Source organism: Anoplolepis gracilipes, chromosome 11, assembly GCF_047496725.1.
Source record: "Anoplolepis gracilipes chromosome 11, ASM4749672v1, whole genome shotgun sequence".
NCBI lineage: Eukaryota > Metazoa > Arthropoda > Insecta > Hymenoptera > Formicidae > Anoplolepis > Anoplolepis gracilipes.
In genome coordinates, this window is record NC_132980.1 from 1,956,641 (window position 1) to 1,984,198 (window position 27,558).

Here is a 27,558-nt window from a genome sequence, read left to right on the forward strand (position 1 = left end):
AGAAATCTTCTCATACGTAAAACATAATTACTCGACACAATCTTTATATAAATATTAACAATCTTGTGGATTAATGTTACATAAATTACTCCCGGATCGTGAGTCGATAGGCAGCACGGGATATCGAAGTCACACGTGGCACACAGTATACGAACTCGCTTCCTGACGGATACAATACAAGTACTATCATTAATTCGTGACAACTAATACGACAATTAACGCGATAACAAAACGTGACTATCGGCGGCTATAGAGAGAGAGAGATTTTATGCTCTTTTGCGATTCGGACGGAACGAAATTCTAAACGAAACGGTATGGCAACAATTACGCGACGGCGGAGTATTATTTCCCCGTTAATCGCGATAACCAAAGATACGGTTATTAGTAGATAATATAAGAGAGTTCTAATTCTGGGATCTGAGGGGGGTGAGGTAAGCGGGGGAGGACGAGGCGAGGTACCTCGCCCCCCGTACTGACCGGGGGGGGGGGGTAGTAGATAATATAAGAGAATTCTAATTCTGGGATCTGAGGGAGGGTGAGGTAAGCGGGGGAGGACGAGGCGAGGTACCTCGCCCCCCGTACTGACCGGGGGGGGGGGGGCAAATGTCTCCCTAGACTGAGGGGAAAGGAACCAAATGTCCCCTCTGATTAAGAGGGGGGAGGGGGAGGGGGAGGCATACATATGGTTCCGCACGTGGAGGGAGTGTCCTCTCCGACTGACTGCGGAGGTCTGATGGTGAGAGAGGAATGTCAACTGTTACAGATAAAATAATCACCCCACTCTGTTTATCCATAACGTATATTTGCAATAAATGATTACGTTCGCAACGCGGTAGAGGGAGAAGGTGCTATAGGCGTTCGCAACGCGTTAGAGGGAGACGGTGATATAGGCGTTCGCAACGCGTTAGAGGGAGACAGTGCGGTAGGCGTTCGCAACGCGTTAGAGGGAGACGGTGCTATAGGCGTTCTATATAGCGTAGGACAAGGACAGTATGACGTGGTGTAAGAAGGAAAGCGCTGTATGTGTATGACAAGAGAGTGCATGATGATAGGAAAAGGAGGGCATGATGATAAGAAAAGGAGAGCATGATGGTAGAAAATGGAGATATGGGTGCGAGAGAAAAGAATAGAGAGGAAGAAGAATAGCGAGAAGGAGAGCGTGTTATGGGGTGCGAGAGAAAGAATAGAGAGGAAGGAGGATAGCGGAGGCGCGATAAGACGGAGGCTAAGGCGTACGCGAGAAAAAAGATAATTTTTGCATGTGAAGTTTTTTTTATAATATTAAATGTTATCCTATTATTTAATTATATCTAATACAGAGGAAGAAGGATGGGATAGATGATGAAGGTGGATAAGTAATAAATATATATAAGTTTAACATAAATTTTATTTAAAAAGTGTGTATGTGTATACATATAAAGTGTGTGTGTGTGTGTGTGTGTGTGTTTTAAAATTAAAAACGAATAGAAATTGTAATAGAAAATTTAAAAAATTAAAATAGTTATATGTTTAAATATAAAAATATAAAAAAGAATTAAATTATAGTAGAAAATTTAAAAAATTAAAAATCTGTAGGGGCGATGCGCCATGGGAACTCGTCATAGCTGCGTCTGTAACAGGAAAAAAAACATTTTTATTAGTACTTTAAAAATATTTTCTAAAATGATAAAAATTATAAATACTCACAATCTATTCGGAATCTCTCTCATCTGACAACCTGGAGTCCTCCTGCAGAGTTTCGGGGAGCCACGGTTCCTCTGTCTCCCACATCTCATACGGAAGCTCACCAAAGAGTTTCCGCAAACAAAGACGATCCTCGTTAAACTGAGGAGTCACCTCCTCGCACCTCCGATTCTCGGGAGTGTCACCCCAAAGATCGTCACGCACCCATGCGTATAACTCTCTCTCGGCGCCGGAACATCCTTTTAATTTGTCTATCATAAATATTTACAAATCCCTTAATTTTTACATCAGCCTGTGACTCGTACTGTAAAAAAAAACATTATTATTATTATTAGTACTATTAGTAACGCTATTAGTACCAATATTATTTAAAAAAATAAATACGTTTTTAAATGCTAGTATATTTAGCACAACTCTTATTAATTCATGTGCGAGATCCCTCATCGTCCTTGCCAAATAACGCCAGTTTTGAGTAAAAATTATATCCACTAACGAACACATCTCGTGGTGTGGCATCCTTAAAACTTGCGCACTTTAGTCGTTTACAGACTAACACAGTCTTGATGAAAGTTCTAACGGAGTTAGCCAACATCTCGGAAAAGAAAAGTAGGGGATGTGTAGCAGCATCTAGGCTTAAATTACGCAGCGAGGTCGATAGACAGAAGATCCTTTGAGTCTTTTTCAGTTTTTTTTAAATACATGTGTGTGTGTATTAAATGAGTTATGTACAAATCGCTTTCTTCTTTTTTCTAAAAAGGCTTTCCTTCTTATTCTTTTTACCAGTCGCAGCCTCATTTTTTTAAGATGTCTCATTTCCGGAATATGTTTTAATCGCGTACGTTCTATATCGGTATTTTCATCGATCACATCACATAAAAAATCTATTTCGTCACGAATCTCGAAAAACAGTTTTAGCGATCTTGTATAAGTCTTTGGTAAACCAATTTCACGATTTTGTAAAAATTGCACTACAGAATTCATGGCACTACCGAAGGCGTTGTAGTTTATCCGATACTAAACTATTCAAAAGCTCGAGCGCCGTGTGTGCGGCTGTATGATGAAATCTAATCAAATGTATACAACGATTGAAATATTCGGTTACAAATGTATACGACAAAGCGTGAGATAAAATTTTTGGCTAAATGATAACATAAACAGACCGTCGACGGTACGGATGTTTGCGCTAAAGAATAACGCGCCGACAGTACGAATGTTTGCGCTAAAGAATAACGTGTCGCATAGTGGGTGGGCATTATCATGTATATTTAATTTGATTATAAATAATAAATATAATCCTATGCGTAGAGGATGTCATATTATATTACATTACCACGAAATATGCGTGAGATAAAGAGACGTGATATTATAGAAATGACGGATGTTTATACGAAAGAATAACGTTTTCGCAACGTGAAAAGAATATAACGATTAGATATAAATCAGAACGGAGAGTCACATCTCACCATTATTGTCGAAGCTTGCACGAGTGTACCTTATGTGTAAAAAAATGGAGCAGGTTTTAACGCATCAATCCACCTTGATAAATTCGGTGGAGGAGTACTTTGCGTGGGAGGTGCGATGCGATGATTATATCAAGTCGTTGGAAGAGCAGAGTCGAATTAAACGACCGCGAATATCGATCGGATATCGACAATTGTTGATCGCAAAGATCGCGCGACTCGAAGGACTGAAAAATGCGTTGCGCAAACGTTTCGTACACGCGGGTGCCGGACACAGCGCGCATCAAGCTGCACTATTTTGGCGAGAAATTGATACAGCGTTCGAGAACCGTATATCGACTGGTGCGATAATCAATAGCAATTATATCGAACCTCGCCAGTTTCTCGAAGACGCGAGTGATATCGTGCTCGAACATGTGCGAGACGCTATCGAAACACACTGCAGTGTGAAAGTGAATACTATGTTTAACGGTGAGTTTGTGGCGGGTGAAAAGCACGACGATAAAAGTGTAAGTACAAAAAACTGTGAACTATTTCGTACATCTGATTTACGCGAATGGTACGAGCAACGTGTTATCGAGCCCACTTTAGCATCTCTCGAAGAATTTCAAGAACGTGATAGTGAGTGGGCATTATCGCGTATACTTAATTTGACTGTAAATATAAATAAATATAATCCTATGCGTGCGGGATGTCATATTATATTACCGCGAAAGATAATGATGAAGCGAGCGATAGTTAACGTGCGATCCAAAGACAATGCATGTTTCGCATGGGCAGTGACTGCTGCTATGTATCCCGCTGAAAGAAGGGTTGAACGAGAATTATCGTACCCGCGTTACACGGATGTGCTAAATCTTCGAGACATTGAGTTTCCAGTGACTCTTAATCAAATTAAAAAGTTTGAAATTAACAACAATATTTCAATCAATGTGTACACCATCGAAAACGAAAATATTGTTCCTATTCGTCTTTCGGAGCAAAAGAGGGACAAGCACGCCAATTTGCTCTACATTCAAGATGCGCAAGATATCGGACATTTCGCGTGGATCAAGAATTTATCGCGACTCGTGAGTTCGCAACTCAATAAACACAATGGACAAAAATATATTTGTGATCGGTATGTATATTTAATATTATTGATTTTTTTCAAAATAAATATATAATTATTATTTCTATTTTTTATAAATGTTAAAATATATATATATATATATATATATATATATATATATATATATATAATTATTATTTCTCTTTTATAGATGTCTACATTATTTTTATTCGAATGAGAAACTACAGTTACATACTGCAGACTGCGGGAAGATGAATGATTGCGCTATTCGATTACCGAGCGATAAAGATAAGTGGCTCGCTTTTAACAACTATAACAGGAAGGAGCAGGTTCCTTTCGTCGTGTATGCCGACCTGGAATGTGTTTTGAGAAAGACGGACAAAGAAGAAGAAGCAGAAAAAAATGTATACCAGCATCATCAAGTGTTTAGTATCGCTTATTATGTACATTGCTCGTACGATAATTCGTTGTCCGCGTATCATTCTCGTCGCGAAGCCAATTGCGTCGCATGGTTTGCTGAAGAATTAAAAAATTTAGCAACGAGCGTGAAAACAATTTTATCTACAAATCTTCCCATGATAAATTTGACGCGTGAAGAATTGGAAAAGTTTAACAGCGCTATTCAATGTCACATATGTGAGAAACCATTCGTGGAAGACGATACGCGCGTACACGATCATTGCCACCTCACTGGACGGTACAGAGGTTCCGCGCATTCAAATTGCAATCTAAATTATAAGAAATCCTTTTATATTCCAATTATTTTCCACAATTTATCCGGTTACGATTCACATTTTATAATCGAGGAAATAGCTACAGCGTTCGAAGGAAGAATCGATCTACTTCCGATAACTAAAGAAAAATACGTTTCATTTACGAAAGATGTTAAACTTACGGAAGACAATTCGCGAAATCGCATTAAATTATGTTTCATCGATTCTTTTAAATTTCTCACAACAAGTCTCAACAAATTAGCATCTTTTCTCAGTAAAGATAAATTAAAAATTTTACAATCTGAATATCAAAATTTGCGGGTAGAAGACTTTGATCTGTTAACGCGAAAAGGTGTCTTTCCGTACGAATATATCGATTGTGTAGATAAATTGCACGATACATGTTTACCTCCGCGCGAATTATTTTACAGTTCCTTGACCGATGACACAGTATCCGAGAGCGATTACGCGCACGCCGAGACTGTTTGGAACCGATTCTCCATTAGAACGCTAGGCGAATATAGCGATCTATATTTAAAAATCGATGTCTTGTTATTAGGCGATGTTTTTGAAAATTTTCGTGACAATTGTATCAAGAGTTACGGGCTCGACCCTGCGCATTATTATACTCTGCCCGGATACACGTGGGATGCCATGTTGAAGCATACAAATATTAAGTTTGAATTGCTCACTGACATCGATATGGTAATGTTTATAGAACGAGGTATACGCGGTGGTTTGAGTCAATGTTCCAACAGATACGCGCATGCTAATAACAAGTACATGCAGTCATACGAGCCATTGAAACCGTCATCGTATCTAATGTATTTCGATGTAAATAATTTATACGGATGGGCAATGTGTCAACCTTTGCCTTACGCTAGTTTTCAATGGGTCGACAATATATACAATTTTGATCTATCATCGATCGCGTCCGATTCGCCTACAGACTATATTCTCGAAGTCGATCTCGAGTACCCGCAACATCTTCACGACGCGCATACTGACTTACCGTTTTGTCCGACGCGTGACAAACCACCCGACAAGAGAGAGAACAAGTTGCTCGCAACCTTATACGATAAGAAACGATACGTAATACACTACCGCAATCTGCAGCAATGTACGCGACACGGTCTTCGCGTTACAAAAATTCATCGCATATTACAATTCGCGCAATCTCCATGGTTACGTACATATATTGAATTAAACACGCAATTTAGAACAATGGCTAAAAATGATTTTGAAAAGAATTTATACAAATTAATGAATAATGCAGTTTTCGGCAAAACGATGGAAAATGTGCGCAATCGCGTAGATGTAAAACTTATAACAAAATGGGACGATAGGTACGGCGCAGAGGCAATGATCGCGAAACCAAATTTTCATAGCAGGAGCGTTTTTTCGGAAAATTTAATCGCTGTGGAATTGCGTAGACTCGAGGTGAAGTTTTACAAACCAATCTATGTAGGTATGTGTATACTTGATGTATCCAAGATGTGTTTGTACGAATTTCATCACGATTACATGATTCCAATGTATAAAGAAAAATGTAAAGTCATGTACACCGACACGGATAGTCTCATATATCACATTGAGTGCGAAGACGTGTACGAGAATATGAAGCGCGACATCGGCAAGTTCGACACGAGCGACTATGCGATAGACAATGCGTACGGTATACCGCTCGTGAATAAAAAGGTACCGGGTCTGATGAAGGATGAAAACAACTGTATGATAATGACAGAATTTGTCGGGCTTAGAGCAAAAATGTACGCGCTAAAAATAGATGGTAAAAAGGATACGAAAAAGGTAAAAGGTGTCAAGAATAGCGTCGTCGCGAAAACGATAACATTTGACGATTACATGCAGTGTTTGAACGAAGGAATTGAAATGACGCGACAGCAATCGAGTATAAGATCAAAAATGCCTAAAGTATATACCATGCGGCAGAAAAAAATTGCTCTAAGTCCACACGATGATAAACGGTATATAATACCTAAAAGTATCGATACGCTACCATGGGGGCATTACAGAATACCGTTGTAAAAAAGAAAAAAAGTGTATATATTTGAATATTATATATATTTATATATGTAAACTTTATATAATATTTGTTATATTTTTACAATACATTATTTTTATGTATCCAAGAATTCCGTGAACTATCGAATCCCAACCATTTCACAAAAACTTCATCCCCTCTCTTCTTCAATATCTTTTCCACAAGATATATATCGGGATTAGCAACGCGTTGTAGTTCGTATTCGTAAAATCCACCGGCGACGGGATTTCCGCGCGAATCTTTTAATATATATGTCACGGGATTAGTTTTCTGTATCTTAACAATTTCAAACACTTCGGTGGTCCAATTTGGTGTGTAGCCTTTTTCGAATAAAGTCTTGAATTTACTCACGCGCACCGAATCGCCTATTTTAAATTTCGCCAGCGCCGCAATCTTTACGTTGCTGTACACCGTATGTAAAAGTTTCTCCGCGACGGCTGGAGTAACATCGACAGGTCTCATACCGATAGTGCGATGTTTTTGCGTGTTGTACTTTTCAACGAGTCTCGATAGTTCGTCGATCCACTTGTAGTTTCCATTGAGCGTAAACATTTTCCACATTTTATTCTTCAAAGTACGATTGAAGCGTTCCACGATCGAGGCTTTCATGACGGAATATGTCGAATAATGATTAATATCGTGTTTCTTCATGAGGTTTTGTACATTTGCATTGTAAAATTCTTTTCCTTGATCGGTTTGAAAATTTTTCGGGCATCTCGCATCGTCTCGAATTATCTCTGCAATTGCATCGGCCGCCTCGTTTCCACCTTTACTCTTGAGCGGTACGACCCACGCATACTTGCTCAACACATCGATAACAGTGAGTATGTAATTGTATCCCTTGTTGACTCGAGCATACGGACGCATCTTGACGATGTCGGCTTGCCACAGATCATCGTATCCCCGCACTATGACGTGTCTTCGGGGAAAATTTTTTCTCGCTGGCGCGTGCAGCTCGTTTACCAACTGCCATCTCTCCAAACTATGTTGATTCTTTGCTTTGCCAGTTTTTCTCGATGGTTGTTTGTTGTTTGCTTTTTTATCACTCATTTTTCGTTTATCGTCCTTTAAGAGCCGTTCTTTAAGTTCCGTTTTTTCTATGATTTTTATTTTTTCACGTTTTCTGATCCGATTGATAATTATATTATCAATGAAGTAAAATATACGGGAACGCCTGGTCTCTATGAATTAATTTTCAAAAAAATCCCCGACGATGAAATATACACCGAAGATGATTTGCTTAAATATAAAAGTATATTATTAGCGACGAATGCGCATAAACGTGGGAACAAAGTCACATAATCCAGTATTAGGGACTAAAGGATATAAGTATAAAAATGTAATTGCACCGTTATTGCCTAGCAGAAAAGCTGGAAAGGGTATACTACCGCGCGCTATGACTCTAAACGACAATAAGATCGACTACGTGCATTGGAACGATCCAAACGAGTTGGTAGATCGTCTGCGATTACTGGATGCTTAGCGTCGAGCCGGTAACAATGCTCACGACAATGAAATCATGTCGATTATCGAAGAACTTCGCGAAGATGGTCTTATTATAAATTGAATGATGTATCGACAAAACTAATCAGTCGATCAGCGTCGCGTGACACTTTACGAAGCGTCGGAAAAAAATGCCTATCAACAAATTTGGCTTATTCGATTCAAGAAATGATGCAACCGGTACAAACGGCTCTTGGGATAGATTGGTAAAAAGTTATGTGCACGAAAACGTTCTGTGTCGCGTCGTTACAGACTTCGATGCGAGGTCGCGTAAGATTCGTCGTGTAGCGCAACCTGAGGCTGACACCGATGCCGTCAACAAATTGTACGTGCAGTCCTGCGTTAAAAGATTAATGAATCGACAGAAAGAATTAGACGAGAAGCTTACTTCGCTTGAGAAGGACGTGCGAGCATTACAGATTGCGCTAAACAATCTTCAACGCGCGGCTAACGCTAACTCAGAGACGGCTATCAACCCGAATGAGCATCAGTGAACGGGTTAGGAGCGGCTATCGAACGGCTATCGAACAGCTACGAAGGATTATCGAACGGCTGCGAACAATTATCGAACCGCTACGAAGAATTACCGAACTGCTATCTAACTACAATGAGTGGCAGTGGTAGTGAACGACCTAGCAGCAGCAGCAGCAGCAGCAGCAGCAACAACAACAACAACAACAACAACAACAACAGCCTCGAACGAGGCTATCAACATCTCAAGCAGGGCTGTGAACGAGGCTACGAACACGTTCTTCACGGCTACACTCAAGGTTACAAACAACTCAAGAACTCCTACGATCGTTCGAAAGACGTCTGTGAACGAGGCTACGAACGGGTCAAAAACGGCTACGAACGAGTCAAAAACGACTGTGAAAAAGGCTGCGAACGGGTCAAGAACGATTTTCGAATGGGTGAAGGACGGCGGTGAACAACGCAAGAACGGATTAAGAACGGATCAGAAAACGTGAAAAAATAAAAATCATAGTAAAAACGGAACTTAAAGAACGGCTCTTAAAGGACGATAAACGAAAAATGAGTGATAAAAAAGCAAACAACAAACAACCATCGAGAAAAACTGGCAAAGCAAAGAATCAACATAGTTTGGAGAGATGGCAGTTGGTAAACGAGCTGCACGCGCCAGCGAGAAAAAATTTTCCCCGAAGACACGTCATAGTGCGGGGATACGATGATCTGTGGCAAGCCGACATCGTCGAGATGCGTCCGTATGCTCGAGTCAACAAGGGATACAATTACATACTCACTGTTATCGATGTGTTGAGCAAGTATGCGTGGGTCGTACCGCTCAAGAGTAAAGGTGGAAACGAGGCGGCCGATGCGATTGCAGAGATAATTCGAGACGATGCGAGATGCCCGAAAAATTTTCAAACCGATCAAGGAAAAGAATTTTACAATGCAAATGTATAAAACCTCATGAAGAAACACGATATTAATCATTATTCGACATATTCCGTCATGAAAGCCTCGATCGTGGAACGCTTCAATCGTACTTTGAAGAATAAAATGTGGAAAATGTTTACGCTCAATGGAAACTACAAGTGGATCGACGAACTATCGAGACTCGTTGAAAAGTACAACACGCAAAAACATCGCACTATCGGTATGAGACCTGTCGATGTTACTCCAGCCGTCGCGGAGAAACTTTTACATACGGTGTACAGCAACGTAAAGATTGCGGCGCTGGCGAAATTTAAAATAGGCGATTCGGTGCGCGTGAGTAAATTCAAGACTTTATTCGAAAAAGGCTACACACCAAATTGGACCACCGAAGTGTTTGAAATTGTTAAGATACAGAAAACTAATCCCGTGACATATATATTAAAAGATTCGCGCGGAAATCCCGTCGCCGGTGGATTTTACGAATACGAACTACAACGCGTTGCTAATCCCGATATATATCTTGTGGAAAAGATATTGAAGAAGAGAGGGGATGAAGTTTTTGTGAAATGGTTGGGATTCGATAGTTCACGGAATTCTTGGATACATAAAAATAATGTATTGTAAAAATATAACAAATATTATATAAAGTTTACATATATAAATATATATAATATTCAAATATATACACTTTTTTTCTTTTTTACAACGGTATTCTGTAATGCCCCCATGGTAGCGTATCGATACTTTTAGGTATTATATACCGTTTATCATCGTGTGGACTTAGAGCAATTTTTTTCTGCCGCATGGTATATACTTTAGGCATTTTTGATCTTATACTCGATTGCTGTCGCGTCATTTCAATTCCTTCGTTCAAACACTGCATGTAATCGTCAAATGTTATCGTTTTCGCGACGACGCTATTCTTGACACCTTTTACCTTTTTCGTATCCTTTTTACCATCTATTTTTAGCGCGTACATTTTTGCTCTAAGCCCGACAAATTCTGTCATTATCATACAGTTGTTTTCATCCTTCATCAGACCCGGTACCTTTTTATTCACGAGCGGTATACCGTACGCATTGTCTATCGCATAGTCGCTCGTGTCGAACTTGCCGATGTCGCGCTTCATATTCTCGTACACGTCTTCGCACTCAATGTGATATATGAGACTATCCGTGTCGGTGTACATGACTTTACATTTTTCTTTATACATTGGAATCATGTAATCGTGATGAAATTCGTACAAACACATCTTGGATACATCAAGTATACACATACCTACATAGATTGGTTTGTAAAACTTCACCTCGAGTCTACGCAATTCCACAGCGATTAAATTTTCCGAAAAAACGCTCCTGCTATGAAAATTTGGTTTCGCGATCATTGCCTCTGCGCCGTACCTATCGTCCCATTTTGTTATAAGTTTTACATCTACGCGATTGCGCACATTTTCCATCGTTTTGCCGAAAACTGCATTATTCATTAATTTGTATAAATTCTTTTCAAAATCATTTTTAGCCATTGTTCTAAATTGCGTGTTTAATTCAATATATGTACGTAACCATGGAGATTGCGCGAATTGTAATATGCGATGAATTTTTGTAACGCGAAGACCGTGTCGCGTACATTGCTGCAGATTGCGGTAGTGTATTACGTATCGTTTCTTATCGTATAAGGTTGCGAGCAACTTGTTCTCTCTCTTGTCGGGTGGTTTGTCACGCGTCGGACAAAACGGTAAGTCAGTATGCGCGTCGTGAAGATGTTGCGGGTACTCGAGATCGACTTCGAGAATATAGTCTGTAGGCGAATCGGACGCGATCGATGATAGATCAAAATTGTATATATTGTCGACCCATTGAAAACTAGCGTAAGGCAAAGGTTGACACATTGCCCATCCGTATAAATTATTTACATCGAAATACATTAGATACGATGACGGTTTCAATGGCTCGTATGACTGCATGTACTTGTTATTAGCATGCGCGTATCTGTTGGAACATTGACTCAAACCACCGCGTATACCTCGTTCTATAAACATTACCATATCGATGTCAGTGAGCAATTCAAACTTAATATTTGTATGCTTCAACATGGCATCCCACGTGTATCCGGGCAGAGTATAATAATGCGCAGGGTCGAGCCCGTAACTCTTGATACAATTGTCACGAAAATTTTCAAAAACATCGCCTAATAACAAGACATCGATTTTTAAATATAGATCGCTATATTCGCCTAGCGTTCTAATGGAGAATCGGTTCCAAACAGTCTCGGCGTGCGCGTAATCGCTCTCGGATACTGTGTCATCGGTCAAGGAACTGTAAAATAATTCGCGCGGAGGTAAACATGTATCGTGCAATTTATCTACACAATCGATATATTCGTACGGAAAGACACCTTTTCGCGTTAACAGATCAAAGTCTTCTACCCGCAAATTTTGATATTCAGATTGTAAAATTTTTAATTTATCTTTACTGAGAAAAGATGCTAATTTGTTGAGACTTGTTGTGAGAAATTTAAAAGAATCGATGAAACATAATTTAATGCGATTTCGCGAATTGTCTTCCGTAAGTTTAACATCTTTCGTAAATGAAACGTATTTTTCTTTAGTTATCGGAAGTAGATCGATTCTTCCTTCGAACGCTGTAGCTATTTCCTCGATTATAAAATGTGAATCGTAACCGGATAAATTGTGGAAAATAATTGGAATATAAAAGGATTTCTTATAATTTAGATTGCAATTTGAATGCGCGGAACCTCTGTACCGTCCAGTGAGGTGGCAATGATCGTGTACGCGCGTATCGTCTTCCACGAATGGTTTCTCACATATGTGACATTGAATAGCGCTGTTAAACTTTTCCAATTCTTCACGCGTCAAATTTATCATGGGAAGATTTGTAGATAAAATTGTTTTCACGCTCGTTGCTAAATTTTTTAATTCTTCAGCAAACCATGCGACGCAATTGGCTTCGCGACGAGAATGATACGCGGACAACGAATTATCGTACGAGCAATGTACATAATAAGCGATACTAAACACTTGATGATGCTGGTATACATTTTTTTCTGCTTCTTCTTCTTTGTCCGTCTTTCTCAAAACACATTCCAGGTCGGCATACACGACGAAAGGAACCTGCTCCTTCCTGTTATAGTTGTTAAAAGCGAGCCACTTATCTTTATCGCTCGGTAATCGAATAGCGCAATCATTCATCTTCCCGCAGTCTGCAGTATGTAACTGTAGTTTCTCATTCGAATAAAAATAATGTAGACATCTATAAAAGAGAAATAATAATTATATATATATATATATATATATATATATATATATATATATATATATATTTTAACATTTATAAAAAATAGAAATAATAATTATATATTTATTTTGAAAAAAATCAATAATATTAAATATACATACCGATCACAAATATATTTTTGTCCATTGTGTTTATTGAGTTGCGAACTCACGAGTCGCGATAAATTCTTGATCCACGCGAAATGTCCGATATCTTGCGCATCTTGAATGTAGAGCAAATTGGCGTGCTTGTCCCTCTTTTGCTCCGAAAGACGAATAGGAACAATATTTTCGTTTTCGATGGTGTACACATTGATTGAAATATTGTTGTTAATTTCAAACTTTTTAATTTGATTAAGAGTCACTGGAAACTCAATGTCTCGAAGATTTAGCACATCCGTGTAACGCGGGTACGATAATTCTCGTTCAACCCTTCTTTCAGCGGGATACATAGCAGCAGTCACTGCCCATGCGAAACATGCATTGTCTTTGGATCGCACGTTAACTATCGCTCGCTTCATCATTATCTTTCGCGGTAATATAATATGACATCCCGCACGCATAGGATTATATTTATTTATATTTACAGTCAAATTAAGTATACGCGATAATGCCCACTCACTATCACGTTCTTGAAATTCTTCGAGAGATGCTAAAGTGGGCTCGATAACACGTTGCTCGTACCATTCGCGTAAATCAGATGTACGAAATAGTTCACAGTTTTTTGTACTTCACTTTTATCGTCGTGCTTTTCACCCGCCACAAACTCACCGTTAAACATAGTATTCACTTTCACACTGCAGTGTGTTTCGATAGCGTCTCGCACATGTTCGAGCACGATATCACTCGCGTCTTCGAGAAACTGGCGAGGTTCGATATAATTGCTATTGATTATCGCACCAGTCGATATACGGTTCTCGAACGCTGTATCAATTTCTCGCCAAAATAGTGCAGCTTGATGCGCGCTGTGTCCGGCACCCGCGTGTACGAAACGTTTGCGCAACGCATTTTTCAGTCCTTCGAGTCGCGCGATCTTTGCGATCAACAATTGTCGATATCCGATCGATATTCGCGGTCGTTTAATTCGACTCTGCTCTTCCAACGACTTGATATAATCATCGCATCGCACCTCCCACGCAAAGTACTCCTCCACCGAATTTATCAAGGTGGATTGATGCGTTAAAACCTGCTCCATTTTTTTACACATAAGGTACACTCGTGCAAGCTTCGACAATAATGGTGAGATGTGACTCTCCGTTCTGATTTATATCTAATCGTTATATTCTTTTCACGTTGCGAAAACGTTATTCTTTCGTATAAACATCCGTCATTTCTATAATATCACGTCTCTTTATCTCACGCATATTTCGTGGTAATGTAATATAATATGACATCCTCTACGCATAGGATTATATTTATTATTTATAATCAAATTAAATATACATGATAATGCCCACCCACTATGCGACACGTTATTCTTTAGCGCAAACATTCGTACTGTCGGCGCGTTATTCTTTAGCGCAAACATCCGTACCGTCGACGGTCTGTTTATGTTATCATTTAGCCAAAAATTTTATCTCACGCTTTGTCGTATACATTTGTAACCGAATATTTCAATCGTCGTATACATTTGATTAGATTTCATCATACGGCGGCCACACACGGCGCTCGAGAAAGCACGTGGAGACGCGATTTTAATAATTTCTAGCAGCCTTACATTGGCGCTTACAAAATTACGTCACAAATACTCCCCTCCTCATGACGTTTTGCGATATTACAAATTGATCGCAGTACTTTCAATAGTTTAGTATCGCATCAGTTGTCCGTGCATAAGGTTGTGCAAAAAAAAAAAAAAAAAAAAAAAATGTGCTCTACAAAAGAAACCAGCAAGATGAATTTTTACATTCCGATTGAGAACGGTGAAATTCAATCAAAGAACATGTAAGTTTCAATTATTTTCTAAATATTATTTCCTAAATATTATTTTCTAAATATTATTTTTTAATATATTTTAATATTTTATATAGCGTTTCATCTCGTCGTGCGGTTTGCATACTTGGAAGAAGGTATATCTTAAGCCCGACATCTTACAAATATTTGGAGATTGGAATAAGCGTTGGAGCTATGTCGTATGTCGAATTGATACTTGGTGACAACCGAGGTAATTGATTAGTATTGCCTATTGTACTCTGGCACTCATTGATGCAGAAACGTGCAGACATTGAACGACATGTACAATCGACTGAAAGTCAACCATTATGGATCTGCGATCTATCTATCCAAATGATCGCATTAAACGGATCGAGAATTATTAAATTAACATTATCTAATAAGTCTTTGTATATGCAACCTCAAACATTATTACATTTATTCGATTTTGAAGATTGCATCGATCATATGCATTCATGGTTGTGTCAAAATACACATTTCGTGAATGAAAAATTTAAACAATTTTGTAACGTCTTGCAACGAAACAATATTACTGATGTAAATGATGCTGTGAAAGCGATTCGCGAGAGTGACGCGTTCGATAGCGGATCACTCGTAGATTGCGAATTGTTGGCGTGTGCTATAAATGATATACTTTATGATACTTGTAACAAATAAAAAATTATTATTAACATTAATGTTTCTCTTCACACTATTTTATTCTACGACTCTTCCTCCTCCTCCTCCTCGCGCTCTCTTAGTCTCAGTCAAACAAAGACGTTTACCTCTCATAGGATCATATGCATAGTCTATTTAAAAAGAGATACTCTATTTAGAGAGAGATGAGATATGGGATCTCGTGTATATATTTGAGATAAATGCGCGTGGGCTATCGCACCGTCTCCCTCTACCGCGTTGCGAACGTCTATCGCACCGTCTCCCTCTACCACGTTGCGGACGTCTATCGCACCGTCTCCCTCTACCATGTTGCGGACGTCTATCGCACCGTCTCCCTCTACCACGTTGCGAACGTAATTATTTATTGCAAATATACATTATGAATAAACAGAGTGGGGTGATTATTTTATTTATAACAGTTGACATTCCTCTCTCTCACCGTCAGACCTCCGCAGTCAGTCGGAGAGGACACTCCCTCCACGTGCGGAACCATATGTATGCCCCCCTCCCCCTCCCCCTCTCAATCAGGGGGTGTTTGGTACCATCCTCCCCCTTAATCTGGGGGGTGGGGCATTTGGTACCTCCCCCCCAGATTGAGGGGGGCATAGCCCCCCCCCCCCGGTCAGTGCGGGGGGGCGAGGTACCTCGCCTCGTCCTCCCCCCGCTTACCTCACCCCCCCTCAGATCCCAGGATTAGAACTCTCTTATACTATCTACTTATTTATTAACTATTAGTTAAAATTATAATTTAATTTTAAAATTCACATTAATGTATCTATTCATGCATTTAAGTTTTCTTCTCAATTTTTTGTATAATAACTTTTCTTTTTAAATCTTATTTTCAACAAACATTAGTTTTAAATTATGGATATATAATAAGGTACACAAACAAGATAAAGTACATATAAAATAAAGTACACAAACAAAAAAAATATAACATACTTTTATTCCAAGAAAAATTAAATTATTAATTTTAATATTTTATTTATAGGAGTAATCAAAATATAAAAAGTAATCCTACAGCAGTAATTTTACAGGAGTTATCTATTTTACAAGGTAAACATATATTTTTATAATATAATTGAATATTTAGTCAAAATTATTTAATGAAATGTAATATGTCTTTGTTATATTCAAATTGCACTTTTGTTTTAATCTAATTCCTATAATTCTAGCTATCAATTTTAATTATTTTTAAATGCAATAAAATGTTTTGTTGGAAATTAAATTCCTTATAACTTTTGATTGTTTCATATTGACTTCAGATTTTTTTATCAATCTTTAAACATATGTAACAACAACTTGTTTTTATTAAATTCCTATCTAAATATATTAAATATAGATTCTAAACATCCTTATAAATTAAAATATTTTAATGTTTCTCTTTTAGAAACAAACTTTTTCGAACTAAATAAACGAAATTAAAATTTAGCAATTCAAAAAATGTACATAATCTTTGCAATCTTGCTTTTTAGTTAATATAAATATTGTCACATTTTGCAGAATTAAAATTGAAATTCAATTACTTTTTTATTACGATTATATTCTTCAAAATCCATTAATATACAGGGTGTCCCAGAACAACCTTCCGTCCGTAAAATGACGTATTCCTGACGCAATTTTAAGCCAATTTTTCCTTTACCAAAATTTGATTTGAAGCGTAGTTTTTGAGTTATAAGCAAAAATAGTTAGCAAATCACACGTCGAGTATAGAAGGCAGGCAGGAGCGGCGCGGCGCACCGCGAGCGCGGGCGCAGCTGACCGTCCGACGAGTGATTACCGCCGCATGAGTCGCTAACTATTTTATCTTATAACATAAAATTATGCTTTAAATAAAATTTTGGTAAAGAAGAAAATGTCTTATAATTACGTCAGGAATAAGTGTTCCTTAAAATAACGTCGGACGCTGCGATCAGCTGATTGCTACACGCGATGTGTCTCTCAGCTGAGCCAGAAACTCAATATATCGATCGGTCTGACGTCGTCGACGACAATGTCGATGACAATCGAAGGAGCGTCGCCGTCGCGGAGACGGTTATTTCTCTCTTTCTCTCACTCACTCTGTCCCTTTCTTTTACGCACACACTCAGCATACACACATCGCGTGTAGCAATCAGCTGATTGCATCATCCGACGGTCGGCGATCCGGAACAACTTTTGGTCATTAAACGTTATTTTAAGGAACACTTATTCCTGACGTAATTATAAGACATTTTCGTCTTTACCAAAATTTTATTTAAAGCATAATTTTATGTTATAAAATAAAATAGTTAACGACTCATGCGGCGGTAATCACTCGTCGGACGGTCAGCTGCGCCCGCGCTCGCGGTGCGCCGCGCCGCTCCTGCCGCCTTCTATACTCGACGTGTGATTTGCTAACTATTTTTGCTTATAACTCAAAAACTACGCTTCAAATCAAATTTTGGTAAAGGAAAAATTGTCTTAAAATTGCGTCAGGAATACGTCATTTTACGGACGGAAGGTTGTTCTGGGACACCCTGTATATTTGTTTTAACTTTTTTCCAGAAGAAGCGAAGTTTCTTTTTTGTTTTATATCTTTTGTTTTCTAAAAAAAACATATAAATGTAATAACCTACAAATAATACGAGATATTAGTTATGCTCATAAAAAGTTTAAATTAATACAAAAGTTAACATCAAAGTTGAATTATTGTATATTGATCATATTGTTGCAGCAGTTGAGATAAAAAACAATTATTTGCATAATTAATAAAATAAAATACGAAAATAAAAATTCAACACAGGAAAAAAAAGACATTGCAAAAAACGAGAATATGACCTTGAAGGAAATTACCGATACAGATTTATTTACACATAAGGAAATTTTAGAGGATGTTGTTGAAAACGATACAACTTTGTAAGTAAACAACTTTTTATTTTATTAATAATCACATATTAATTATAAAGAAGCGTATATTATATAGAATCGATTAAAACTGTAAAACACACACATACATTTGATACAAATTATATAATTTATAATTTTGTAATTTATTTATAAAAAAATCGTTTTAGATATTGCTTAAGAAAATTACGTTTCAAAATCAGGATGTATTGAATAATTTTATATATGCACGTACACGCGCACATATACACGATTTTTAATTTAGATACATTAATTTTACTCAAATAAGCTTTGTATTTTAAATATTATAAAATATATTTTTTATTTTACAGTAAAATAACAGGTTATGTGAGTTCAATCTTTCAAATAAAATCGTACGAGAAGAATGACAAGAAATGGGATCTTTTTAACTTTATTTTAAGTACCGGTGAAACCACTATACAAGTCACTGCTTGAAATAATTTGGCTTTTAAATATGCAAGTTTAATAACTGAGACAGAACAGGTAAGATATTTATTTATACACACACAAATAAATATATATGTATATATATATATATATATATATATATATATATGTATATGTATATAGGGTGTCCCAAAACAACCTTCCGTCCGTAAAATGACGTATTTTTGACATAATTCTAAGACAATTTTTTCTTTACCCAAATTTGATTTGAAGCGTAGTTTTGAGTTATAAGCAAAAATAGTTAATAAATCACACGTCGAGTATAGAAAGCAGGCAGGAGCGGCGCGGCGCACCGCGAGCGCGGGCGCAGCTGACCGTCCGACGAGTGATTACCGCCGCATGAGTCGCTAATTATTTTATCTTATAACATAAAATTATGCTTTAAATAAAATTTTGGTAAAAAAGAAAATGTCTTATAATTACATCAGGAATAAGTGTTCCTTAAAATAACCTTACTTTAATGACCAAAAGTTGTTCCGGATCGCCGACCATCAGATCAGCTGATTGCTATACGCGATGTGTGTATGTCTGAGTGTGTGCGTAAAAGAAAGGGACAGAGTGAATGAGAGAAAGAGAGAGAGAAATAACCGTCTCCGCGACAGCGACGCTCCTTCGATTGTCATCGACATTGTCGTCGACGACTTCAGACCGATATATTGATTTTCCGGCTGAGAGACACATCGCGTGTAGCAATCAGCTGATCGCAGCGTCCGACGTTATTTTAAGGAAGACTTATTCCTGACGTAATTATAAGACATTTTCTTCTTTACCAAAATTTTATTTAAAGCATAATTTTATGTTATAAGATAAAATAGTTAGCGACTCATGCGGCGGTAATCACTCGTCGGACGGTCAGCTGCGCCTGCGCTCGTGGTGCGCCGCGCCGCTCCTGCCTGCCTTCTGTACTTGACATATGATTTACTAACTATTTTTGCTTATAACTCAAAAACTACGCTTTAAATCAAATTTTGATAAAGGAAAAATTGTCTTAAAATTGTATCAGGAATACGTCACTTTACGGACGGAAAGTTGTTCTGACACATCCTGTATATATATATATATATATATATATATATATATATATATTATATATATATATATATATGTATATATACTATAAATTTACTTAATATTAATAATTTATTATTAATTCTTTATTATTTATTGACAATAAAAATAAATATAACAAATAATAATGATAAATAATAAGATATATATAAATGTTAACAACACTATAATGAACTTATATTAATTGTATCAGCTTCTTCGTTAGAGGCAGAACTCTTTTAATAATTTTAATTTGAAATTAAGATAATTAAAATTAATGTTAGCACTTTTTTAGATGTATTGTATATATTAAATTGATACCAAAATTTAGCAATTTATATTTCGTTAGCGCTTTATCGCATATACTAAATTGGTATTGATAGTATGTTTTTAATTCTAGTAAAATTACTTTTACGATTTCAATGACAAGTAAATAAATAAAATAAAAATATAAAAAAAATAATTTTATATATTATTATATAACACCTAGATAGAAGTTTGATAATAAATGCCATAATATGATTCTACAAAATGCACATTTTTTCTTAAAAAGTATTTTCTAATTATAAGTTAATAAATATTTTAGATAATTGTAAAGAAAATTATTTTGAAATAATTTTACAATAATATACAATGTACAGAGAGTCTGAGACCATCCGTACACCTCTTTTATCTCAGAAACAGAGCATTTTAGTTTTAGAGAAAAATGTTTTTCAGACAAAAGTTGTATGATTTTGAGGGGAACATAAGATGGTGTTATCAATTTAACCTTGGATAATCGTTTTAAGGTTATGTATTTTACAAGATATTTTGTATTTTATGTCAAAAATACTGCAATTTTGAAGTCTTATAATCGAAAATCATTAAATGGAAAAAATATTTTATCATAGTATTTTGAAAAACTCTCGAAATAAGCTACAAGAATATGCAATCAAAATAGGGTGTTCCATTTAAAAAAATTAATATGACCTTATATGACTTACAAACAACTATACAAGATCAAATCAATGACACCTTATATATCCCTAGAAACCATGCAACTTTTGTCTTAAACATTTTTCTCTAAAATGCTCTAGTTCCGAGATAAAATCTTCATATTTCTTTGCGAAATTTTCATTTAAGAATACTCCAATAATAATTGTATAATTTTTTGCTATAAGAATTTTCACAAGTACAAACTTAGTTTCTAAAATAACTTCATCAATAAATGTGCTAAGATAATTCTTAGTAATACAATTATATTAGCATTTATTTTAGGTGTCAATTTTACGTAGATTACTACATATTACAATAATTAAATTTAAAACCAAAGGTTTGAAAATTTAAAATTCTAATATGATATATTGTATCCTTACATTTTAAAATTAAAAAGATACTAAAACTTTTTTACATGCTTTCCTATCTGGATGAAAAAAATAAAAAATAAAAAAAAATATAAATAAATAATAAAGAAAAAATATGTGAGAAGTACACAGTTTTTGACAAAAGTCATATTTATGCAAAAATTTATGAAAATTTAATTTTTTAACAATAATGTTAAAAATATCATTTTAGCAAATAATAAAGAGTATATAGGTATGTAAATATGAAACCGGAATTTGCCCATAGATGGCCCTAGCTGTCAATGTAGTTACTGTCAAACCGCGTCAGTGGCGCCATTTTCTTGTTTTGACATCTGAGAAAGATTTTCAACTCAACAATACAAGTTTCATACAACAGCATAGTTTTTACTAGCGTTGAACATGTCGAATTTTGTGCCTGGAAACTACGATTTGCGGACAGCATTGATTTTCTGTTACCATTTGAAGAAAACTGCTGCAGAATCGCATCGAATGCTTGTCGAAGCTTACGGTGAGCATGCTCTTGGTAAATCACAGTGCTTTGAGTGGTTTAAAAAATTCAAAAGTGGCGATTTTCACGTGAGAAACGAAGACCGTGGAAGACCACCGAAAAAGTTTGAAGACAGCAAATTGCAAGCATTGTTGGATGAGGATGACGCTCAAACGCAACAACTCGCGGATCAATTAAATGTGACACGAAAAGCCGCCTCTATACGTTTGAAAGCCATAGGAAAGATCCAGAAGATAGGAAAATGGGTTTCACATGAACTGAATGAAAGACAGCAGGAAAACCGAAAAACCACTTGCGAAATGCTGCTCGCCAGGTACAAAAGAAAATCATTTCTCCATCGAATTGTGACTGGCGATGAAAAGTGGATATATTTTGAGAATCCTAAGCGTAAAAGATCATGGGTAACTCCAGGCGAACCATCGACATCGACTGCAAGGCCAAATCGCTATGGACGGAAAACAATGCTCTGTGTTTGGTGGGATCAGAAGGGTGTGATATATTATGAGCTGTTAAAACCTGGCGAAACCGTTAATACAGAACGCTACCGACAACAAATGATCGATTTGAATCAAGCTTTGCGTGAAAAACGACCAGAATATGAAAAAAGGCAACACAAAGTGATTTTGCTTCATGATAATGCACCATCACACACAGCAAAACCGGTCAAAGAAACGATTGAGGCGTTTAGTTGGGAAATACTTTCGCATGCGACTTACTCACCAGACTTGGCTCCATCCGATTACTACTTATTTGCATCGATGGGACACGCACTTGCTGAGCAGTGCTTCACTTCTTACAAAAATATACGAAAATGGCTCGATAACTGGTTTGCCTCAAAAAAGCAACAGTTTTTTTGGCGTGGCATCCACAAATTGTCAGAGAGATGGGAAAAATGTATAGCTAGCGATGGGCAATACTTCGAATAAAATATTTTTTATCATTTTCATACAATAAACGTGTATTTTCTATTCTCTCTAAATGGGAAAAATCTTTAATAATAATATCACATATCAATTTTTTCAACATTGTTATAATAATTTAAAAAATTTACTAAATTACAGGTTTATACTTTACAAAATGTAGTACCTAAAATTCCTGTAAAAAAAGAGTTTTTATATAATGCATCTTTTCTGTTTGAGTTGCTAATTTGAACTTGTACCATTGTCATACCATTGGGAATTTATAAAATCCCACGACAAATTCAAGAAATTTCATTAATACAAATGCGTCATGCTAAAGCAAAGAATGGTGTATTGATAGGTAATAATAATTATAATAATAAAATAGATAATTTGCTATTAAAGAAATTACAAATTATACAAATTAATTATTGAAATATTTTAATGTATTTGCAGAAATAATACATTATATTAAAGTGGTTTTTGAAAAACCACCAAATAATAATTTTTATATTGGAGCAATCACAGATGGTTATTACAAACTATGTGTTTTAATAACAAATGACGGAGAATTTAAAGATAAATTTACTTATGATTCAAAAATTAAAATAACAAGAAGAATGCGAATATTTGAAAAAAATATCTCTCAGTTTTTTTAATAAACAATGTTAAATTAATTAACGAAGAAAAGATGCCATTTCTAAAAACTTTAGACGGATATCATCCAATTCTTTAAAAAACATTCGGTAAGTTAATCACTTTTTTTTAAAGAAGTTGTTTACTAATGTGAAACCAAATAGGTTAATTTACTAATATTAATTTTATATACATTAAAAATATAGGTAAATGTCTATAATAGCTACTGCAGCGAAAAATCAATTTTTTTCAATACCAATCAGCAAAACTATCATGGAAATGAAATGTGGAAATGCTTTTAGGGAGGGGCAAGTCTTTCTTAAGAAGTTATTAACAAAAAAAGTATGACTAATAGGATATAATTATTCGTTTGCAGTTTTAAATTTTGCATGGAATAATATAAATATAGACCAAGGAATATTTTCATAACACATACGCACGCACGCACGCACGCACACTCACGGTGGGGGGTGCAAGGGGGGCCTTCAGCACCCACCTCATCCATCTCGCTTGCGTGAAAAGCTGCAAACTTATGTGAACTTTGCTTTGTCTTGCAACGTACATGCGAAACGAGGTGAACGGGGTAGGTGCGGGAGGGGGGGCCGAAGGCCTGTGTGTGTGTGGGTGTATGTGTGTGCGTGTGCGTTTGTGTGTATTATGAAAATATTGAAAATATATATGAAGATAAGATGGAGGGGATAAGATGGCGGATGGAGTGTATGTGTGAAACGAGAGACCGGAGAAAAATCGGAGTATTGAGTGGATAGGGATAGTTTTGAGTGAAAAGGAAGAATAGAGGGATAAGAAAAGGGACTTTGTCGTGGGAGGAAGTGGAGTGGAGGTGAAAGGCAAACGGAGTAAGGAAATATGAGGACGAGAAAGTCAGAATGAGAGGATGAGAAGGATGATGTAGGAGTTTTAAAAATGGATGGCAGGAGAAAGACAAGAAAGTAAGTGGAACGTGGACAAGAGCGAGGAAGTAACAAAGGAAGAAGGAAGATAGTGAGGAGTGTGTTTGGAGAATCGGGTGAGGAGTGTGTTGGGAGAATCGGGAGAGGAGTGACGGAAAAGAAGTGATAAAAAAGGAAGAAAAGAGGCACGAGGATAATGAGTAAAGGCAGGGAGCGGAGGGGGACGGGGAAAGGATGGCAGACACGGGTCGTAAAGAGAAAGCGGTACGAGGGAGCGGTGCGGTAAAGAGAGATGAGTGCGGAGTACCGATGGCAGACGGCAGATGGTGGTAGGAGACGGTTAGAAAGTGTAGCGGAAAATGATCCCGATATATGGATACCGAGGAAGGCGGCGAGCAGGAATATCGATTATGATAAGGGCGAGTGAGCAGACTAAGGTACGTGTGTCGAGAGGTTAGAGGAAAGTTGGGAATAGAAAGAAAAGGAGACAGTAGAGTGTGTGGACAGAGTGAAGGAAGGAGAAAGGAAAGCAAGTGAAAGTGAGAAGAGTGAAAGTGGAAGACTGGCTGGAAGGAGAGGAAGAGAGTGAGTTTGGCGAAGGAAGGTGAAGGGAAATGGGTTCGAAGAGGAAAAGGCAGGGAGAGTTGGTAGAGCTGAGGCGGATAAGCAGCGAAATGAAGGAGCTGAAGGAGGGTATGGTGCTGATAGTGGTGAAGGCGATATACGAGGAGCTGAAGGAATGGAGGAAGAAGGAGGGGGAGCGGGAGGATAGAAGAAAGAAGGAGGAAGGAGAGGCAGAAGGCGGGAAGAGAGAAGGAACGATGGAGGAATTAGAGAAAGGAAGGAAGATAGAGTGGCAAGGGAAAGAGAAAAGAGGAGAGAAAGGAGAGGGGAGAGGAGAAGAGGAGCGTGTCAAAGTAAACGGGGAAGAGAACGGGGTGGAAGAGGGGATGAGAAGGCAGGAAGTGAAAGAGAGAGGAAAGAAGAGAGGCGAGTGGATGGAAGAGGGGAAGCGGTGGGAAGTGCAAGAAGAGGGAAAGGAGGAAAAAGAAGGAGGAAAGAAGACAGAAGAAAACGGGTGAGCGGAAGAGGAAAGGCGGGGGGAGAAGGAAGAAGAAAGGAAGAAGAGAGAGGGAGAAGAGAAGAGAAGAGAGGAGGCGGAAAAGGAGGAAGGGGGAACTTGGAGAGGGGGAAGAGGAAAGAGGCAGTTTGGAGTGAAGGTTGGATCGTGCGAGAGGAGGAACAGGAGAGAAGAGAAAAAAGCGAAGGGGGGTTAATGGAAAAGGGAGGAAAAGATAGGTGAGAAGGGGATAGAAAAAAGAATGGAAAAGGGAGGGAAGGGAGGACAGGAAGAGCAAAGGAAAGAAGACGAGAGAACGGAGGAAAAGAAGGACAAAGGAAAGGAGGACGGAGGATTAGAGAAGGAAGGAAAAGAGGGTAAAGAGGGAAAAAGAGAGAGAGAAGAGGAAGGGGGAAGCAGCGTTCGATAGATGGTGGTAAAAGAGGGAGAAGAGGATGAGAGGGGGGAAGAGAGAGAGAGGGGGAACAGAAAGAAGAGAGAAGGAGGAGAGAGCGTGGAAGAAGATGGAAGAAAGAGCAGAGAGAGTAAGGAGGGAAAGAGAGAGGAGGGAGTTAGAGAAAAGAGAGAGAGGAGAGAAAGAAAGAAGAGAGGAGGAGGAGAGGAGGAAAAGAAGGGAGAGGAATGTCATATGGAGAGGAATAGAGGGAAAGGACCAAGAAGAAAAGAAGAGTATATTGGAGGGTATTGTGAGGAAAATGATAGGAAAGGCGGCAAGGATAAGGAGGATGGAAGATGGAACGTGGATTTTGTTGGCGGAGATGGAAGAGAAGGAAGACAAGGAGAAGATACTAGAACGAGAGGAGGAGTAAGGAGAAAGTGGGGAGTGGGAGTGGATGAGGACTTGAATATGGAAGAAAGAAGAATGAGATGGAAGATCGGGGAAGCGGCAAGGAAGGAGTGTGATTACAATGAACAGGGAATTGAGGGTAGAGGAGAAGTTGTGGAGATGGATGGAGGAGGAGAAGAGATGGAAGATAGAAGAGGAGGGGTGGAGAAAGGGGAAGAGAGATGAGATGTTAGAGGGGAAGGAGGCTAGAAGACAGGATGAGAAGGCTGGGGGGCAGGGGCAAGGGAGCGGAGGGCTGGAAAGCAAGGAAGGGGCGAGAGAATAGAAGAGAGAAAAGGAGACAAACAGAGAGCGAGGAGGGTTGGAGAGAGAGGAAGGGAGCGGAGAGAGCGGAAGGAGAGTCGGATGAAAGAGGAGAGAAGAGGGATGGAGGACAAGAGTCAGAGGGGTGGACGGAGTGTAAGGAAAAAGGGAGGAGAGAGGAAAGAAGAAAGAAGAAAAGGATGGCAGAGAGGAAGAGAGAAAGGTTAATAGGTCAGAGGTGAAAGGGCGGAAAGAACAGAGGGAGAGTCAGAGGAAGAAGAAGGAAGAAAGAGAACGGGAAGCGGGAAGAAAGAGGGTGAGAGAGAGAGAGAGAGAGAGAGAGGAGATGGGAGATAGAGAAGGGAGGGAGTGGGGAACAATCTGTAAGGTCGTGTAATGGCTAAGCTCGCGGAGAAGGGGAATGAGGATAGAAACAAAAGGAGGGGAGAAAGTAGCGGGGATATAGAGAGAGGGACAGGCGTAAAGTTTGATAGTTGTGATTTGTATATATGTATATATGTAAGAAGGAGGAAAGAAGGAGGCGATTTGTAAGGGGTTTGGTGGTCTCCGAAAAACACTATGTACGAGTTGAAAACCCCGAGAGGACTCAAATAAACTCTTATTTATCTATCTATCTATATGTATATGAAGATAAAGCAACAAATACAATAATTATGGCATTTCGAAATGAAACATTTTTTGTTTATAACTTTCTAACAAAGAACGAATGACGGCTAAAACCTTTTAAACGTTACTCAGGACAGTGACCTTGACAATATATGTTAAGGTCATTAATTTCTGAAAGGGTTAACCTTATGTGAATACAGTCGGACCTCTTATCTTATGACCCTTTTATGTTACGAAACCTCTTATCCTACTACAAAAAATTCTTTCATGCTACGACCGCGAAAGGGGAATTA

The 27,558-nt window shown here is 37.8% G+C and overlaps 3 protein-coding genes and 1 pseudogene across 3 annotated transcripts; 2 read left to right on the top strand and 2 right to left on the bottom strand.

Annotated features, from left to right (window-relative positions):
• The first annotated feature begins 3,190 nt into the window (after window positions 1-3,190).
• Window positions 3,191-4,309, top strand: LOC140671290 (uncharacterized). The gene has a single exon (XM_072902550.1). It carries the CDS (start codon window positions 3,191-3,193, stop codon window positions 4,307-4,309), a length of 1,119 nt encoding a protein of 372 aa, XP_072758651.1.
• A 657-nt stretch (window positions 4,310-4,966) lies between these two features.
• On the top strand, window positions 4,967-8,473 carry LOC140671291 (uncharacterized). The gene is made up of 2 exons (XM_072902551.1): window positions 4,967-6,860; window positions 8,255-8,473. Exons 1-2 carry the CDS (start codon window positions 5,583-5,585, stop codon window positions 8,471-8,473), a joined length of 1,497 nt encoding a protein of 498 aa, XP_072758652.1. The 5' UTR covers window positions 4,967-5,582.
• A 1,589-nt stretch (window positions 8,474-10,062) lies between these two features.
• Window positions 10,063-12,416, bottom strand: LOC140671334 (uncharacterized). Its single transcript, XM_072902592.1, has 2 exons — window positions 10,706-12,416; window positions 10,063-10,152 (listed from the first exon to the last, which is right to left on the bottom strand). The coding sequence occupies exons 1-2, from the start codon at window positions 11,981-11,983 to the stop codon at window positions 10,063-10,065; spliced, it is 1,368 nt and encodes a 455-aa protein (XP_072758693.1). The 5' UTR covers window positions 11,984-12,416.
• An 844-nt stretch (window positions 12,417-13,260) lies between these two features.
• LOC140671335 (uncharacterized) lies at window positions 13,261-14,378 on the bottom strand (annotated as a pseudogene).
• Between the last annotated feature and the right edge of the window lie 13,180 nt (window positions 14,379-27,558).

Bases quoted from the DNA above. Each gene is read 5' to 3' on its own strand.
- LOC140671290 (XM_072902550.1), top strand. From the start codon at position 3,191: ATGGAGCAGGTTTTAACGCATCAATCCACCTTGATAAATTCGGTGGAG.
- LOC140671291 (XM_072902551.1), top strand. From the start codon at position 5,583: ATGTTGAAGCATACAAATATTAAGTTTGAATTGCTCACTGACATCGAT. The intron at 6,861-8,254 runs GTATATACCATG...GTATATTATTAG, and splicing joins TAAGATCAAAAATGCCTAAA to CGACGAATGCGCATAAACGT.
- LOC140671334 (XM_072902592.1), bottom strand. From the start codon at position 11,983: ATGTTGAAGCATACAAATATTAAGTTTGAATTGCTCACTGACATCGAT. The intron at 10,153-10,705 runs GTATATACCATG...CGTATGTAAAAG, and splicing joins TAAGATCAAAAATGCCTAAA to TTTCTCCGCGACGGCTGGAG.